Source organism: Festucalex cinctus, chromosome 1, assembly GCF_051991245.1.
Source record: "Festucalex cinctus isolate MCC-2025b chromosome 1, RoL_Fcin_1.0, whole genome shotgun sequence".
Lineage (NCBI taxonomy): Eukaryota > Metazoa > Chordata > Actinopteri > Syngnathiformes > Syngnathidae > Festucalex > Festucalex cinctus.
This window is the reverse complement of record NC_135411.1, coordinates 31636961-31654916: the sequence shown is the minus strand read 5'-3', so window position 1 is coordinate 31654916 and position 17956 is coordinate 31636961. Positions and strand designations below refer to the sequence as shown.

Below are 17956 nucleotides of genomic sequence, written 5' to 3'. Positions count from 1 at the left end.
TAATCCCTGTTATTGGATTTTTTTTTTCTATATTCATGGTCAATGTGAGTTTTGAAAGAAAAAGCTGCTTTTTATCACCTGCTTCTCCAAGGGGAAGCTTTCCTGATAAACAGGACAGAAGGTGCAGCTCTGCACAATGGAGTCTCCCTTTTCCTCTGCTCTCACTTCCTGGCCTCAGTGGAACATTTTGTTGTTTTTTGTTTTTTTATTACACTAAGTGTCTGCTGATATAATGACAGTAAGATGACACGTGAAGCCGAAGTACTGCGAGAATGACAACCTGCACAAAGGCAATGGAAGCAATCACCCGATTGGACGCGCATATCACAGCATATACCCCCACATTGCTGCATTTGATTGCTTACAAGCTTTTTAATGGCCCGTGGGACGGATGGCTTGGGTCAGCGTGACATCCACCTACATCCGATTAACAGCCTTGTAAAAGGCGTAAAGGCTTGTAAACGCAACCTTTTTAAGCCACGCAACCACTTCGCCATCCACCATAATGGACACACCCCCATCTTGCCCCTCAAGCTGTTTTTGCCTGACTTCATCCAAGTTTGGATTTGAAACCGTGAACCACTTACAAAAAAGTTCAGGCTTTAAGATGAAATTTCACAAAGAACCAAATTTGACATTCTAAAAACTTTGAAAGTCATCTCTTCGATTATTTCAGTGTGCACAACTTTGTGTTCTCTAACAAGAAGCTAAAGTTAAAAAAAAAAAAGATTCTTTCACTTTATAAATAGATGGCTGTATTTTAAGTACGTGAAGCACTTTGCAAGTAAGTACTTGATGTCAAATGTGTGAGACATTTGTCAGAAAAGTTCCAGGACTGGTGTCACAAAAGACATTTATAATCCAAAAGAAATCTCCCGAGAGTACACTTCCCCAGCCTCCTCGAATGCAACTTCATGCACTCGTGGAAGCAGAATTTGTCATCATGGTCATCTTGTTATTATCCGTTTCCACTTCGAAAAAGCTCCTCTTGTTGACCTTGTGGTTGGGTGGTTGCTAGGAACTGTCAGATGCTCAGGGCATCGTGAGCAGATGTATTGTCATAGTGTAGCAGACATTTTGAAATTTAGAATCTATCTTTTGACACCAGTCTTGGAACTTGACTGACACACCTCTATGGGTCAAAAAAATGGATCGATCTTCTACTGAGTCATGAAATGGGTCTGTCACTGTAAAACAACTGATAAATATTGGTCAGATCATTTACTTGGGTCAAAAAATTGTCTCATTTGTATAAATCATAGGATCATGTAACGATATCCAAACATCACGATACGATATTGTCACGATATGAAGGTCAGTATATGATAATTATCACCATATATATCTATATTTTTTTGGGGGGGGGGGCGATATTTAAAAAAAAGATCACAATATTGTAAAAAAAAAAAAAAAAAAGAGATCATACTAAAAAAAAAAACACAATATTGTACATAACAGTAATGCATATAAACCACCTCCAATCTCTAATAACAATATTGAGGCACTTACTTGCTAATGCAAGCACACATTGATCGCTTCACAAGAAAATTAGGTTCCCCTTTATCTGACAATTAGCATAGATTTTAAACATAGGAGGCCAAAACATCCCTAATGAAAATTAAATTGCACTAACAAACTAGCCAATAGAGGGTGCTAGAACTGCACAAATGGAAATCAACCTGATTTTTTTAACAGATGTGTTCCTTTTCAATATTGTGAACATGACGACGACGATATTGTGGCAGTTTTAATATCACAATATCACGATATTGCCCTTATCGTTACATCCCTAATAAATCAACACAGAAAGTTGTGTCAAATTGACCCATAAAGTGGATCGGTCCATTTTTGATCCATAAGTGGGTTACTTTTGACCCAATTGTTTTTACAGCGTGTCCTTTAAGTTGGTGACGATGTTGCCGAGGACCTGGAAACAGATTCTGTGCATTCCGCTTCGTCCACGCTGGGCAGGCTGGGCATCCGTCGCTCGCCGCCGTCCGGGGTGATCAGCGGGGTGAGGAAAGACGTGCTCAGCGGGGTGGGAGAGAGCACACTGACGCACAAGTCGGAATTGTCAGACTCTGTGCTTTCAGTGGTCTCCGTCATGGTTGTCCCCACTGCGGGTGAACAAAAGGTACATCTTATTAGCCTGTGGGAGATTGTATCCTATTGAATCATTTAATACAGTTATGTAACATGGATTCATGTTCACATACATGAATGCGAAATTAATCTTTTTGTACACCACCAACATGGTTTTCCGTTTGCATCAAAGTGTTTTCTTTCACATGGGACTGGCATCGTGCGTCCATCATGTGACAGCCAAGCCGCGCGTTATGTGATTGATGAGGTGCGGCGAGCTGCACCTGCCCTCCGTCCCTTCACCCCGTGCCCTCAAAGGATCAGTGTGGGTCCCTCACGCAGCTTATTGTTTTTCCGCCTGACTGACGCGCACATCGTGCTGTGAAATGTGAAATGGCAGCTGTTGCCGGATCGGCTTGGAGGGCGAGCGTGCGGTCGGGGAGGGGACGGGAAGAGGTGGGGTGGCTTCCTAAAATAATTTCACTTTTCTGTGCTCTTTTTTGTGTCGCCACATCTTGAACAAGAGTGGAATCAAACTGATTCGACTCACGTGCGGATCCATCTGTTGTTGTGCTTTGGAAAGGGGAGAGTGGGAGAGGGGGGCAGCAGACTCACTCACTCAAGCCCCCCAGTTAGATAGAATGTCAGGTCAGCAGCCACGCTGTGGAGAGGAATGTGCGTGAGCCCAAAGCGGCACAGTTTACAGTCGGGCGGGGACAACTTGTGTCCACTTGGAAAACACGCTACATGCTTACTCAGCATCTCAAGGAGTCACCGCACAAGTGGATTTGGATGGCCTGGTTTTGGTGATGTCCCCACATAAGGGTACCGGTGTAGGTAAATGTGGGGCGTGTAGGTAGATGGTAATGATGTGGTATGCTTTGGGTCATGAACCGTTCCTCTCAGTACATGGAAGGAACTGGTGGATGGAATGAAGAGTGAGACTGAGAGGGAACTAAACCATGATGATGTGTTATACTTTTCACCTGTCCCTTTTGATGGATGGATGGAGTTGACACATGATGTGGTATGCTTTGGATCAGGAGCAGGTATGTGTGTGTCTTTGTGTGCGCATGTGTACAAAACAGCTGAGAAGGAAGTAGGGGTGTTAAAAAAAAATCGATTCGGCAATATATCGCGATACTACAGCACGCAATTCTCGAATCGATTCAATAGGCAGCCGAATCGATTTTTAAACATCCATTTTTGATGAAAAATAGTCAACAAAACGTCTAACTTTCACACCTTAAGCATGGAAGAATGTTATATTAATGGAACATTTAGCCTTACTACTTTATTTCAATGCTGTTCTAACATGAAAAAGGTTACAACCTGTTTGTTAAATACAGTGGCTCACAGTTATAAAACTGAAGTTTGAGATCAATAAATAATACATTTTCATACAAATCTTACAGTGTACATGTACAAGTTTACTGAATGCTATTTTCTAAATTGAGTAAAAAAAAAATCGTAACAATCAACTTGTAAATTCATATCGGGATTAATCGGCAACGGCAAAACTATTGGGCCCGAGTTCTGTGCCCACTGCAAGTGCAAAGTGCATTCTAAATGTGTACATGGGTGGAGTTTTTGTTTTGTTTTGGTATTTTGCGTGACTGGCTCAGATAGAAGAGGATGTTCGTATTGTTGTATGCCTTTATGGGATGGAACACGGCTGATTTTCAGGCAATTGAAGCGGCTCCCATCTCAATAACTTTAAATTCAGCGCAGAGAGAAGTGCGCGTCTACATGGCACTTGATTCATATTGCGCTTTTCCACCTTACAAGGCCCTCAAAGCGCTTTACATTTTGACTACCCATTCACCTACTGATGACGCAGCATCAGGAGCAATTGGGGGTTCAGTATCTTGCTCAAGGATACTTCGACGTGGTCACAATGGCATGGGATCGAACCCACAACCTCTGGGTTGGGAGACGACCACCATGCCACTGATTCCGAGGTTTTGTGACTGGCTCTGACAAAAGGGTCCTCATATGTCAAAAAATCTAAACTGAAATTCATAAATTCAAATTCTACACTGAATTCCCTTTAAAAATTATATATAATACATGGGCGTCCCTTCAAAATTGACAAAGTTACTCCAATTTTTAAGTTAGCAGGTTGAAATCTGTAGTTTTGAGGAAAAACTGGTTTCAAGTTTTGGTTCTTGCATCTTTCAAATGCCCATAGCAACCAGTACCTTAGGAAAAAGATATAAACCTGAAATTTTCAGGAACTGTTCAGTGGAAAGTCAATTCCAATAGCATGCAAGGCCATTGTATGAGATTTGAACCCTTGAAACGTTTTGGAAGTTTGACCTCTCAACAGATGAAATCAGCCTCAACTTTGACAACCACATGAAGCTTACAATTCATCTTCTGAGTTTGATTATTGTATTGTTGCTCCTTGTGGTATTTTCTTGTTTACATGAGGTCATATTACCGCAGTGGGAAATTTGATTGAATCATTTTGTGTTCATTTAAAAGATTATTTGGCATTTGGTATGGTCTGTGATAACTTATGGTTGTTATGTCCCAAATGCTTTTGGTCACATAAAAAAATGAAAATGTTATGATGGTTAAGGGTAAAAACACTTCGGCAAAAGATGCACTTGTGGTGCATTTTGAGATTTATTTTATAAATGTAAAGTGTGCTATAAATAAAATCTATTACCGTATTTTCCGCATTATAAGGCGCACCTTCAATGAATGACATATTTTAAAACTTTTCCATATATAAGGCGCTACAGTAGAGGCTGGGGTTACGTTATGCATCCATTAGATGGTGCTGCGCTAACGGGAATGTCAACAAAACAGTCAGATAGGTCAGTCAAACTGTATTAATAGATTACAAACCAGCTTTCTGACAACTCCATTCACTCCCCAAATGAATAAACAGCTGTTTTATTATTTTCTCTGAGCTAAAGTATTAGTATTAGCTAGCGATCCAAGATGGCGGGATCTTCTGCGCATGCGCGTCACCGATCGTGCAGGGTCACCGATAGCGTCTTGACAGCGAGACCTGTTGCGGCTCAATATTGATCCATATATAAGGCGCACTGGATTATAAGGCGCATGGTCAGCTTTTGAAAAAATTGAAGGCTTTTAGGTGCGCCTTATAGTGCGGAAAATACGGTACTATTATTATTATTATTATTATTATTATTATTATTATAATATTTATATATTACACCAACTGTTTTTCGAGTGTGAGATGACCTCGGTGGTCTGCACAAAAATATAGAGACATGAACCCCCCCACACACCTTCCTTCCTCTGCATTTCTTCTTTTTTTTTCCTTTTTTTTCCCCCTCTGCATTTCTTCTTCTTCTTCTCATGCAAGACCCAGCCCCCATCCTCGTTCTGTCTCTCATCCACACAAACACAGCGAGCCCTGCAGACATTTCCTCTCTTCTTGGCTTGTCGTCTTTCTCATCCTTTCTTTCCCTCCCTTCATCTCTGCCCTCATTCCTAATGTGTCTCCGCCACGCATCCTCATCCTTTGGGCTTCCGAGCCACACTGAGATGAATACCGCCACCCTGACTGTACAGTGCGTTACAATGCTACAGTTGCACCGTAGCTGGTGCGAAGAAGATTCTCCACATTGGGTAACACTGAACATGTGTTAGCGTGCGGCGAAGCGACGCCATTGCAATGCGTTTCCTCTCACCTCGTTTCTCTACCCGAGCCCAGAATTCCGTGACGGCCTTGGGAATGTCACGGGTTACCCTCAGGTTCTTTTGCCACTGGCGCAGCTCCTGCACATGAGGCTGTGCCCTGACCTACATACAACACAAGCGCATATCATCGTCGTCATCATCATCATCATCATCATCATCATCATCATCATCATCACATATATGTGACCTCCAGTAAACAGATCACTCAGGTCAAAATTAAGGAATTGGGATGTATACATTCTCTGAAAGGGTATTAGAAATGCTTTCCAATGATGTATAGATTAGAGGTGCCATAATTAATCGGTTAATCGACAACTAATCCATTACCAAGTTAATTGGTAATTATTTTTTATAATCAATAAATAGTGTAAATATGTTTTTTGTTTAAAATTGTCAAAATTCTCGAAATGTCAGCTCCTCCACAGTAAATATTCTCTGATTTCTACAGTCCTCCCTAACACAATTACTCTTACTTTGGAAAAATTAATTATTAATTAATTGATTAAATAATCAACAGATTAATCGATTACTTATAATTAGTGTTGTTCCGATACCGATACTGGTATCGGCAGAGGTGCCGATACTGCATAAAAACAGTGGTATCGGTATCGGTGACGACTCACAAGTAACATGCCGATACCACTAATTCCAACGCTAATATAGGATTTTGGATGCAGCATCTTGTGACTTGCTCGTGCACAACATTCACTGATATATGACATTGACACTGCATGCATCGGCCCTTGAATGCTCTGAACCAATGGCAGGACAGCTTTTTCATGTTGAGAAAAAAAAAATCGTAAGTATCGGTATGGTATCGGTATCGGCCGATACTGCAAAGCTGGGTATTGGTATCGGTATTGGGAGCAAAAAAATGGTATCGGAACAACACTACTTATAATAATCGTTTGTTGCAGCCTCAGTATAGATTGAAGAAACCAGGTGCTTACAGTATATTACTTATTACCGTAAATACAGTCTAATCCCAAATCTTCTTACATACAGTGTACTAAACTCCCACAAGAACTTGTATAAAATTCTTGTTTGCATTATTTTCTGTCTTGAAGAAGGCTGTATATGGAAAGGTTGCTAGATTCAACAGCAGATTTCCCTCATACAATACATATAAAACCACCACGATGCTCAAAATGTTTTCTTACTAAATGCTAACAAAAGACTACTGTCAAGTGCATTATACTTGAATAACTTATTTATAGTCTTAAAACAGTAAGAAATGCTGAAATGTTACTTAAAAATGGCCTGCGTAGTTAATTAATTTATACATTGGTGACAGTTTAAATCTGGAACAAATTAATTAACATTAATCCAATGGGACATCAGTCACAGATTGAATTGAGTGCGACTTTGGAGGTTCCACTGCATGAGATATTCATCTTACATTGGGTCTGTATGACGATGAGGATTAGAAAAAGCAACAACACAGGCAAACTGAAAACAATCCTGCGTTAGAGAGTCAAACGCATGTTGCACATTCCAACTTCAAAAGCCACAAAGTGACATTCTGGCCTGTCGCCGCGCGGCCTTTTGTTTGGCGCAAAGCTGTCTGGGATGCAATTCAACTGCCGGCGTGCATCTATGCCTTCACTCAACACGTTCACCCGGCAGCAGTTCAATTTTCACTGACTCACACAGTCGTCATCCAACTGAGCGACATGCACGACCTTTCCCGCAGAAAAAAAGAAGCCAAGGAATGAGAAAAAAATATCAGCCAATATAGACTAGACTGAATGATTTTGAAAAATAACCTTAGTAATCTTTTCCATTTCCTCAATATTGCAATTGCAATTTAATACGTGATCATTTTTTCAAGGTCCTCTTATCATGTATTTTTGAAGTAACACAAGCAATAAATTAATCTGTATTACAATAAAAAATATGAGATTTATTTTACATGAATGTTTTAGTCTTAGTTCAGAGTGCCCACCCTTTTTGGAGTCCTTGGAGGGTGTGCTGGAGAGCGCTGAACAAAATTACAAAAAAATAAAATTACGTGAAAACGCAGCGGAGAAATCAATGGAATCAAAGTAGGCTCCTTAGCGAGTAGGGACAGATCTGCGCATACAAGGTGTGAACTCATAGACCAAGATTCCCTGCGAATCAAATAAGCGAAGAAGAAGAAAAGAAGACAAAGATGGAAACAGAGAGCATGTGCACAGCAAAAAACAATGCACTGTTCGATTGAGGAATTCCGAACGCGTTTATATGAACAAGAATTCTGGTTATGAAAGGTGTAACTCAGGGATCTTATTCGGGTTTTTAAAAACCCGAATAAGATCATATTTGGATTATTGCGTGTTTACATGGCCTTGCACTACCTGAATATTGTCAATATTCGGGTTTTAAAAGGGTTATTGCCTACCTGTAAACGTAGTCAGTGAGACCCGGAGGGGCTTAATTGGGCGGAACGGCCCCCCCAATCAGAAGCCAAGCAGTGTTGTGTTGTTGGACTTATGTGTTCGTCATGGATTGTCCATCACAAACATGTTCAAGCATAAGGGTGTCCAGATGTGCACTTGGCACCAGGTCACCCTGGGCCACCCACACTACGATGATCAACTTTGTGGTCATCGGAATTGTGGCCACATGTTCTGGACACTCAGGTGAAGAAAGGGGTAGAGTTGTCACCTGATCAACACCTGGTGGTGTGCTAGCTCTGATGGTGGGGCAAAACACCGGTCTGACCTGGCAGACCCAAACTTATTGTGAGGGTTTGCAGAAAAGAGTTTCAACGCAGACTCCTGCACAGAACCTCTCCCTTGTTTCGGGGCAGGTGGGGGTCATTGAGTCCGAGTAGACCATGTTCCGCGTCTTCATTGCTGAGGCGGCCAATCAGAGCTATAGCCGTAAGGTGGTCGATGTCTGTTGTGGCGGCAACCCCCGAACCCGTTGGGATGCTATCAAGCTGAAGAAGTCTTATCGGGACTTTTCGGCCTGTGGGACTCCGAAGGCAGCTGACAAGTTACCAGCTGGCCAAGCGGAACGCGGCTTTGGTGGTTGCTGAGGCAAAAACTTGGGCATGGGAGGAGTTAGGCGAGGCCATGAAAAACGACTTCCGGACGGCTTCGAGGAAATTCTGGTTCACCATCCGGCAAGTCAGGAGGTGTAAGGATTACACCACTACCACTGTGTACAGTGGAGATGGGGTGCTGCTGACTTTGACATAGTTTGACTTAGTGAGTCGGTGGGAGAATAATTTGAACACATCAATTCCACAGACACCACTTCCTTTGAGGAAGCATAGTCTGGGGACTCTGAGGAGGACTCCTATCTCTGGGGTCGAAGTTACTGAGGTGGTAGGAAAGCTCCTCGGTGGCAAGGCCCCGGGGGTGGAAGAAATCCGCCCAGAGTTCCTAAAGTTTCTGGATGTTGTGGGGCTTTCGTGGTTGACACACCTCTACAACATCGCATGGACATCGAGGACAGTGCCCCCGGATTGGCAGACCGGGGTTACACCCTCCAGTCCCCCTTTTTAAGAAGGGGGACCGGAGGGTGTGTTCCAACTATAGAGGGATCACACTCCTCAGGCTCCCTGGTAAGGTCTATTCAGAGGTGCTGGAGTGGAGGGTCAGTTGGGAAGTCCAATCTTGGATTCAAGGAGCAGCAGTGTGGTTTTCGTCACGGCCGTGGAACAGTCGACCAGCTCTACCCCCTCGGCGGGGTCCTCGAGGGTGCATGGGAGTTCGCCCAACCAGTCTACATTTGTTTTGAGGATTTGGCGAAACCGTTCGACCGTGTGCCTTGGGGAGGTCTGTGGAGGGTGCTTCAGGAGTGCGGGGTACCCGTAGGCTGGCCTTTGTCACCGATTCTGTTCATAACTTTTATGGACAGAATTTCTAGTCAGAGCTGAAATGTTGAGGGGGTCTGGTTTGGTGACCTCAGCATTGCATCTCTGCTATTTGCGTATGATGTGGTGCTGTTGGTTTCTTCAAGCCGTGCTCTCCAACTCTCACTGGAGCAGTTTGCAGCTGAGTGTGAAATGGTTGGGATGAAAACCAACACCTCCATATCCGAGACTATTGGTACTCAGTCAGAAAAAAAGGGTGGAGTGCCTTCTCTGGGTCAGGGATGAAATCCTGCCCCAAGTGGAGGAGTTCAAGTATCTTCAGGTCTTGTTCCCGAGTGAGGGTAGGATGGAGCGGGAGATCGATAGGCGGATCGGTGCAGCGTCTGCAGCGATGCGGACTCCGTTGTGGTGAAGTGGGAGCTGAGCAGAAAGGCCAAGCTGTCAATGTATTGGTCGAGCTACGTTCCTACAACCACCATTTACCTCACGAGCTGTAGGTCGTTACCGAAAGAACAAGATCAAGAGGCCGAAATTAGTTTCCTCCAAGATATGGTGAGTAGCTCAGTCATCCCGGAGGGACTCAGGGTCGAGCCAGTGCTCCTCTGAGTTGAGAGGAGTCAGTTGAGGTGGCTCGGGCATCTGGTTTGGATGCCTCCTGAATGCCTCCTTGGAGAGGTGCTCCGTGCATGTCCCATCGGCAGGAGGCCCCGGGGACGACCCAGGACACGCCGGAGAGACTATATCTCTCGGCTGGCCTGAGAATGCCTTAGGATCCCGGCAGTGAACTAATCAAAGTGGCTGAGGAGAGGGAAGTCTGGGCTTCCCTGCTCAAGCTGCTCCGGATAAGCAATGGATGGATGGATGTTTTAGTCTTGTAGTTTAGGCTTATAGTAAAAGAAAGGAAGATAAACCATGAAATCAACGTTAATTACAGTTGTTAACTTACTCAAGACTTGCAGTCTTTTAAGCATTCACGATGACCACTTGACATAAAAATTCTACCAGACAAGTGTGTTGCAAAGTCTACAGGGAGTCCATGTGTGTATTTGGAGAATTCCTGCATGAATGTGGCCACGCGTGGGCCTTCTATTCAAACCATTCATGTACGGCGGCAAGCGGCTCATTCAGCCGGAAACGCAGACCTACTTTTGCTCTTGACTCCACAGCGAACTGGGTGACCGGCAGTGTGCGTGTGCACGTGTGTTTGTGCGTATGCGTGTGCGGGCACGCGCGCCAATCTAAGCTCTTTTCACCCTTATGTCAAGTGGAATCAGCACTCAAGCTGGCCCACTTTTTTTGACAATAAACGGCGCACGACGAGTGCACTTGGACAACTTCGTTCACCCAATGAATTTGGATTTAAAGTCCCTGTAAAGTTCATTAAAAACGCCTTTGAAATTTGACACACCAAAGAGAAGAGCGTTGTTAACAAACCTGCCAGATTTGAAGGATTAAAAAGAACACATGCTGTATCAGCAAGTCTATGAAATTCTGCTTCAAATTGTGAAAAAAAAAATCAAGCCATTTTCTCGGCTATCAAACACTGAGTGTGCACTCCCTGCGCTGAAAACACACCCTGCTCAACTGTCAATCAAATCTACATGGTAAAAAGATGGATGCTACTTAATCTATCATCTTGCTTATGCCTACACTTAACCACGTTTGAACCGTGAAAACCTAACCACGTAAAGTCTTCGGAATATATCCCACCGGGTCGTCACCTGAATTCTAAAAGCTCTCAACTAGGTGGCGCTCAAAAGCGGCCAAGCCAGCACAAAGCCCACTACCATACGCTGCATGTCAAGTCAGAGAATTAACTTGAATGATTCTTCCAGAGGGAATTACATTCGGAGCCATGTGAGTTTTAACACTTCTTTTAATGCGCTGATTTATTTTAGCTTGTGGACTGGTAAATACACGTATTAGGCTTAAAATTCAAATGACGCTCACAGCAACTGTTTTGTGAGCCCCGGAACAAACAACAAGTATTCCTTACATAACAAGCAACACAGATGAGTCGTTTGTTTGTTTATATAAGTTTAAATACAAACAGGCTCTCCACCCCTGACAGTATAACAACCTTCCCCAATTTCCTATTTATAAATGATTGTTTCTCCGTAATTGCAAAAGGCAACGCTACCATGTGACTCGGTGGCCCTCATGAAACGCTTCGACAAGCCGAAAGCTAAACCCCGACTGCTTTCTCCCAGATCCTTTGCATTATTAAAGGCTTTACATAACTTCTTTGCTGACAACTTCCTTTTCTATTTTTTCCTCTTCTTGCCTGCATGTTTTGGCTTTTACACTTGTTAGAACCTCTCAGAAAGAGAAAGCAAACCAAATCGCTTAAAAGTTGTCATCCGGACACTGATTGGATGTCATTTGCGGTAGACGCAAAGGAGGGCAAAATGTGTACAGTGGATGTGAATCACACTGGCTACCAAAATGTGAAGCCTGTATTAAACAGTGACAACTCAGGCTCAGCTGACTGTCCCCCACAGAGCCGGGGAAGTGAGTCGTCTACATATGTGTGTGTGCATTACAGTCACAGGCATGCATGGATGAATGGATTAGCAAGCGGTGCTAAGGCACACAGTGTAAAGGCGATTATGTAATGCATTGAGACCCCCGCAGTCCTTGCTCGAGTTTGACAGGAGCGAGCACAACAGACAATCGCATTAAGCATGAGCTTGTTTTCCATTCCTCTACAGTGTGCAATGTTTTGATGCAGATGCAAAATAGCAAGCGCACACACAAACAAAGCATTTTTTTTCTTGATTTCTCAATGTTTTATTGCAGTCAAAGCTGCGTCACACAGGTTACATAACAGCCGAGCGAGCGTAAGAGTCTGTTTGTGTGCGTGCGCAGGCGAGGGGGAGCGCTTCGGGCGATGAAGGGCTGACAAGAGCAGAAAATTTGAATGACGAGAAACGATAATCCTATGAGACTATTATTACGTCAAAAATATTTGCTGTTAAAAATAGAGGATTGACTCAAACAAGAATTTATTTGCATATTTCCATCTGTAAAATAGTCGTGTAGGCACCTTTTAGTAATGGATACACACACGGGACACAACATTAGGTACACGTGCACAATGGAATGGGATCCATTAGTTTAGATTCAAATTTGCTTCATTTCAATGGACATTGTGCGTTTCCTTCTGGTGCGCACCTTAACCACCTGGGGGCAGTATAATACGTACAGATCTACAGTACAGTACATGGACATGGTCACAAGTTACTCCTCTGTAAAATACAAACATATTAGTCGTTCTTCTCAGACGACAAAGAATATATGCTTGTGATAGTTATACCATGGATAACTACAAAATTCTACGTATGTCGTTTTGGAGATACAAGCTGTCACTCAGTTCGAGATACCAGCACTGTATGGTGGCAGTGAACACAACTCACAACAAGTAGCAGTTTGGCACTTGGCAGATAAAAAATATTTGAAAAAAAAAAAAAAAAAAGACTTCAAGCTGTTTATTGGCACTCCCAGTTGAAGTATACGGTCAAACTCAACACAAAACAAGGATAATTAACTACATCTGCATGTAAAACATGTGCATGTTATATACCAACCGGGTACTTGTACATTTTCTGCACTGTCACTTTGAAATAATGACACATTTTTGTATAATACAGGGATGGAACTTTGGACAGAATGTTTTTGTTTTTTTCTTTAAAATCTGACTCACCAATTGAAAAAGTAACTGACAGATTATTAAAATAATACATTTAACAATGTAAAGCTAATCCACGAGATCGTTAGCAGAAACGAAAGCATCAAGCCCCGATTGAAACACCTTCCACATTACAGCGGCTTACGATTCTTCATTTATGTCTGCATGACTTTATCATACTGCCCCCATGTGCCCACATCACAATCACCAGTATAGCCATAGCATATTAATCACGATCTACAAACTGTTTTATTCACATTCTATTTAATTACCTATTACTGCATATTTTTAAAGTACACTAGAATGCTCTTTTCCTTATTAAAAGACATGTTGCATTTTTTGTTGGGTGTTTGGAAGCATCTGTAATCAATTAATGTCACTTCTATATATTTACAAAAGATGCTTTGCGATACAAGAGTGGTCACAGAGCGGATTGAACTTGTATCTCAACACACAACTACATGTTGATTATTGGAGTTGTCGTGTAACACATCTAATCCTTTGACCCATTGGTAAGCATAAGCTTAGAAGTAGCTCTCAATAATTACGGGTAATCCCTCCCTGCCAGTGTCACTCAAAACTGAGCATTGTCGGGACGCCATCCGTTTCGTGTACATCATTTTGTGGCTATGAGACAGATTGTTAGTTGGTTAGCAATTGATTCCATCCATAAATGGTCACATGCTTTTTGCAATGGCACAATGTGCCAGGCTCACATGCTCACCACACACACACACACACACACCCACACACACACCCACACACGCACACACACACACACTGAGTCACAGCATGCCCAAAATATCTTGTGTATCTTAAATAAGTTATGATCCCCTTGTGTCTTCAACGATGAAAAAAACGTCCGTCAACCTTGCAGCCCTTCAGTGCTGCGTTCAAGGCCTCCACGAGATAAGTACAATGACTGTCTTAATAAGTTTGTTCCACTACTAGTACCACTTCTGTCATAATAGTAGACAATTATACATTACTACTCAACTACTGTGCTGCACTACTAACACTGATAGGCCAAGCTAGCAGGGATGTGCCACACACTAGTAGCTTTCTGGAGCCCACTAGTTCAAAATTCCCACTTGTAGTTTTGCCTCACTAGTAACATGTAGCTATTTGACTGTATGCAGAACTGCTATTAGTTTGTGGAAGATGAAAACAAATGCTTAAAGTCCAGATGCAACTGGCACACCCTCGTCGTCCTACTTGTACCCAGAATGTTTAAGCATTTCATTCATATATGCAGCTTAGTTAGATGACATGTTGCTAATGAGGCAATACTAGTTGTTGTGTAGCCTATTAATAGTACGGTACATCAAGTGACATAATAGTCACTAAGTCAGACGTCGCCCGACCATAGTAAAAGAAAAAAAAAAGTAATAAGTAAATGAAAAAGATGTTACTATTAAGATCCTAGTCATTCTACTAGTGTACTGAATTGTCTTACTAGTGAGTGCAGAGTTCGCATTAGTAGCTAACAATTAATGCAATCAATTAAATGCTGAAATAGAATTTTAAAGAGAAACGGTAGGTAGCTGGTTCTTTACCGCCACCTATCGCCAGTAGGCCTCAAGTGAGTTAAGTCTGGATTCGAGCATTTCTCCTGTCCATGACAACAGTGGCAAAGACAGGAAACAAAAAGGGAAAAAAAACATGGCAGCTGCATAAACTTGAGTGTGTGGAAATGTCTGCTATTTAGTTGTTAGTGTGTGCTGGACTCTCTCCCACAAGCCACCCTGCAGGAGGGAGTGAAACCCGAAGTCAGCTGATGACAAAAGGAGGAGATGCTGAATTTGATGTTTACGCCCTGCAGGCCCAGTGAACAACTATCATGAAACCACAAACCCATTGCGCCCTCTACTGGGTTCCACTCTGGAGTCGAGCCTTTTTTTCCCTTTTTTTTTTTTAATCGATTTTGCATATTTTTTGCTTCCTCCCACAATCCAAAAACAAGCATGTTCTCTAAATTGTCCATAGGTATGTGAATGTTTGTTTGTCTATATGTGACCTGTGACAGGCTGGCCAACAGTACAAGTTTCATTCCACCTCTTCCTCTTAACACTTGAACTATACTGTGAATGTATTTTATGTGCATTGTGCTCTTGTCGAAGGTACCTTGTAACCCCTCCAGAAGGACTGGATGATCAAAGCAGCCTGTTCGTCACTCAGCTGCAGGAAGAGAGGGATCGGCGGCCTCGGACTGACAACACAAAGTCTCATGTCATTTGCATAATGTAACAGTGTGAGCGAAATCAAGTTCAGGCTTGATACAGATATGTGATAACCAACATGACAAAAAGACACTCACTGCATGCTGAGCCAGGCTCTGACAAATGGGATGTTGTTGAATTGTCGAGGGGGCTGTCCTTGCCTGCGTGGGTTGTGACTGGCAAAGAGCGAGAAGGATGGAAACGCATGCATCACCTTGGGCTCTCTCGAAAATGAGACGGTTGCTCATCTCAAAGCGCTATTCAAGGACACGACTGAACTCTTTGCCAACATAAAAAAAACATGGCATGACAGCATGTATGTGACTTACTTGTAGAGCCACTCCACCAGGAAGTCAATAGGGTTAAATGTTATTACTTTTTTCTGAAACACAAATAAATACATCAGTTTTCTCACTACCTACGACATTGGGTACACGTGTACGATGTCAACAATTCTATATTTACATAGACACCAATTGTCTGTTTTTGAGTGACTTTTGGTGTTCAACTGCAAACCAGTTGAATCAACTGAGTCCAGTCTGGTCCAAAATGGAAACGAGCACACCTGCAGACAGCCTTGCTTCTCGGCTTCTTTCAGGACAGCCTCAAGTGCAGGCACCAGCACAGGGAACACCTTCTCTTCCATGTACTGCGTGACCGGATCTGCCGCACACAACGCGTCATGAGGACGCTTACGTGATTAAAACCAAACAAATGGCGATACTGTCTTACGTTGAAACGGTTGTGGACAGAAAGGAGGGTGAGCTCGTTTTTTGTGGCACAGCGGAGGATGGACTCCAAATACGGAGAAACCGGCATGGGCAGGGTGGTGCAGAAGAGGGTCCAGGTCTAACAGTAGTGCATTCTCCTCCTCCTCGTCATCGTCCAACACCTACAGATTAGATAGTTAAAGGTCAGGGAAAGCAAGGCCTCAAATGCACTGACCTACGTTTGTATTTAAATTATAATATTTGTTCTATTAAATTGTATTATTCCCAACTGTTGTCTTCATTTCCTAGTGTTTTTCTTCCAGCACGTGTTTGTGAGATTGTTTTTTTTTTTTTTAGTCCAATCAGATTTCAGCCTCCATGTGTTTCCATGTCACTGTAATCTGCATAGAGCCTTCATGATCCGCAGTGCGAGCTCATTTTACTTTGATGATTCTCAGTTTGGCGAGTGTGGTCTCATTCCACTCGTGGTACACGGGCTCCCTCTAGTGGTACATGCATAAAACATGTTTACAGCTTAAAAAAATAATAATTACCGTACATTTTCCCACGTATGAATTTGCTACTTAACTTCAAAGTACACCACATTTGTATTTAAAATGTACAATCAAAAATAGGAAGGCTGTGGACAAGATTACCTTGACAGAGGAGTTGGTGCCTTTGGAGGGTTGTGAATAGGTCCCAACAGGAGAGGGCAGTCCTGCTTCAAAGTCTCCAAAGAAACACATGAAGACAAATGTGGCTTTATTTACTGTAAACATGATCATCTACATTTTCATCTGTAAGTACTAGTTAGTTACCATATTAATTACTCCAATTATTATACCCAAATGTGAATGATTCAAATTGTATGTAAGCTCCTACGCCTTAGTTGGAAGGCAGCTTCGTCATCTTACCGGCACAAACCTCCTCCCAAATGGACCTTTTGACACCAGCTGGGTTTGGAACTCCTCGGGCGTCTTCTTGTTGGCAGCTAAACATGTTTGGTATTGGAACTCCTCAAATGTGTGAGTTAGAACTAGTTTTGACTTTGACCAATATTGGCAATTTAACTCGCTACTCAAAACATGAGCGTTGTCAATTAAAATACACACGCAAAAAAAAAAACGGCTAGTCCCAGCCTGACGTCGCTTTCATCACGGACTACAAGCATTGTATATGTTGTTGCCAAACGGTTGCTAGGCAGTCGCTCGTTGCTATGGAGAGCAGACCAATCATGTTAAATCCTCTTCCCCTGTCCAGTGACCTCTTAACCGTGGTACAGAGACTGAAAAGGCATGTTCGCGTTTCGTTGCTTTCGCACAAACTTTATTTTAGCTTTTCCCACCATTACAGTGCGCCGAGAGCTCCACAGCTCCCATTCATCCCTGGACCAACACTGCCCCCTGTGCCAAAATGCAGCACTGCAACACTCAAAAAAAAAAAAAGAAGAAGCCAGGGAGAACCACTAGTGGGCGCTCAAGGACAATAAAACAGACAATTAAAAGGCTCTATATCAGCTATAATGTGGCTGGTGTCAACTCCAGAATTTTCTTAATAAGTTATGCATCACCGTTCTGACTAATATGAATTATGAATTCAGCAGAAAAAGCCACCTGGTTTTAGCCATTCCAGGGGCAGCCATTTGTGATAGATATTCACGTTCGATCATCATCTGGACCAAGCATTAGGCACTGTGATGTCATTTTCAGTCAACAGCAAGTGACAAAATGCCCTGAGATGGATAAGAGAAGGTGAATTTTTCTGCTCAATT

At 42.7% G+C, this 17956-nt stretch overlaps 1 protein-coding gene across 1 annotated transcript; it reads right to left on the bottom strand.

Moving 5' to 3' along the window:
* Positions 1–644: 644 nt before the first annotated feature.
* Positions 645–17810, bottom strand: iqck (IQ motif containing K). Its single transcript, XM_077529223.1, has 9 exons — positions 17100–17810; positions 16842–16915; positions 16208–16367; positions 16041–16138; positions 15805–15857; positions 15574–15651; positions 15381–15465; positions 5754–5865; positions 645–2117 (listed from the first exon to the last, which is right to left on the bottom strand). Exons 1-9 carry the CDS (start codon positions 17182–17184, stop codon positions 1900–1902), a joined length of 963 nt encoding a protein of 320 aa, XP_077385349.1. The 5' UTR covers positions 17185–17810; the 3' UTR covers positions 645–1899.
* Between the last annotated feature and the right edge of the window lie 146 nt (positions 17811–17956).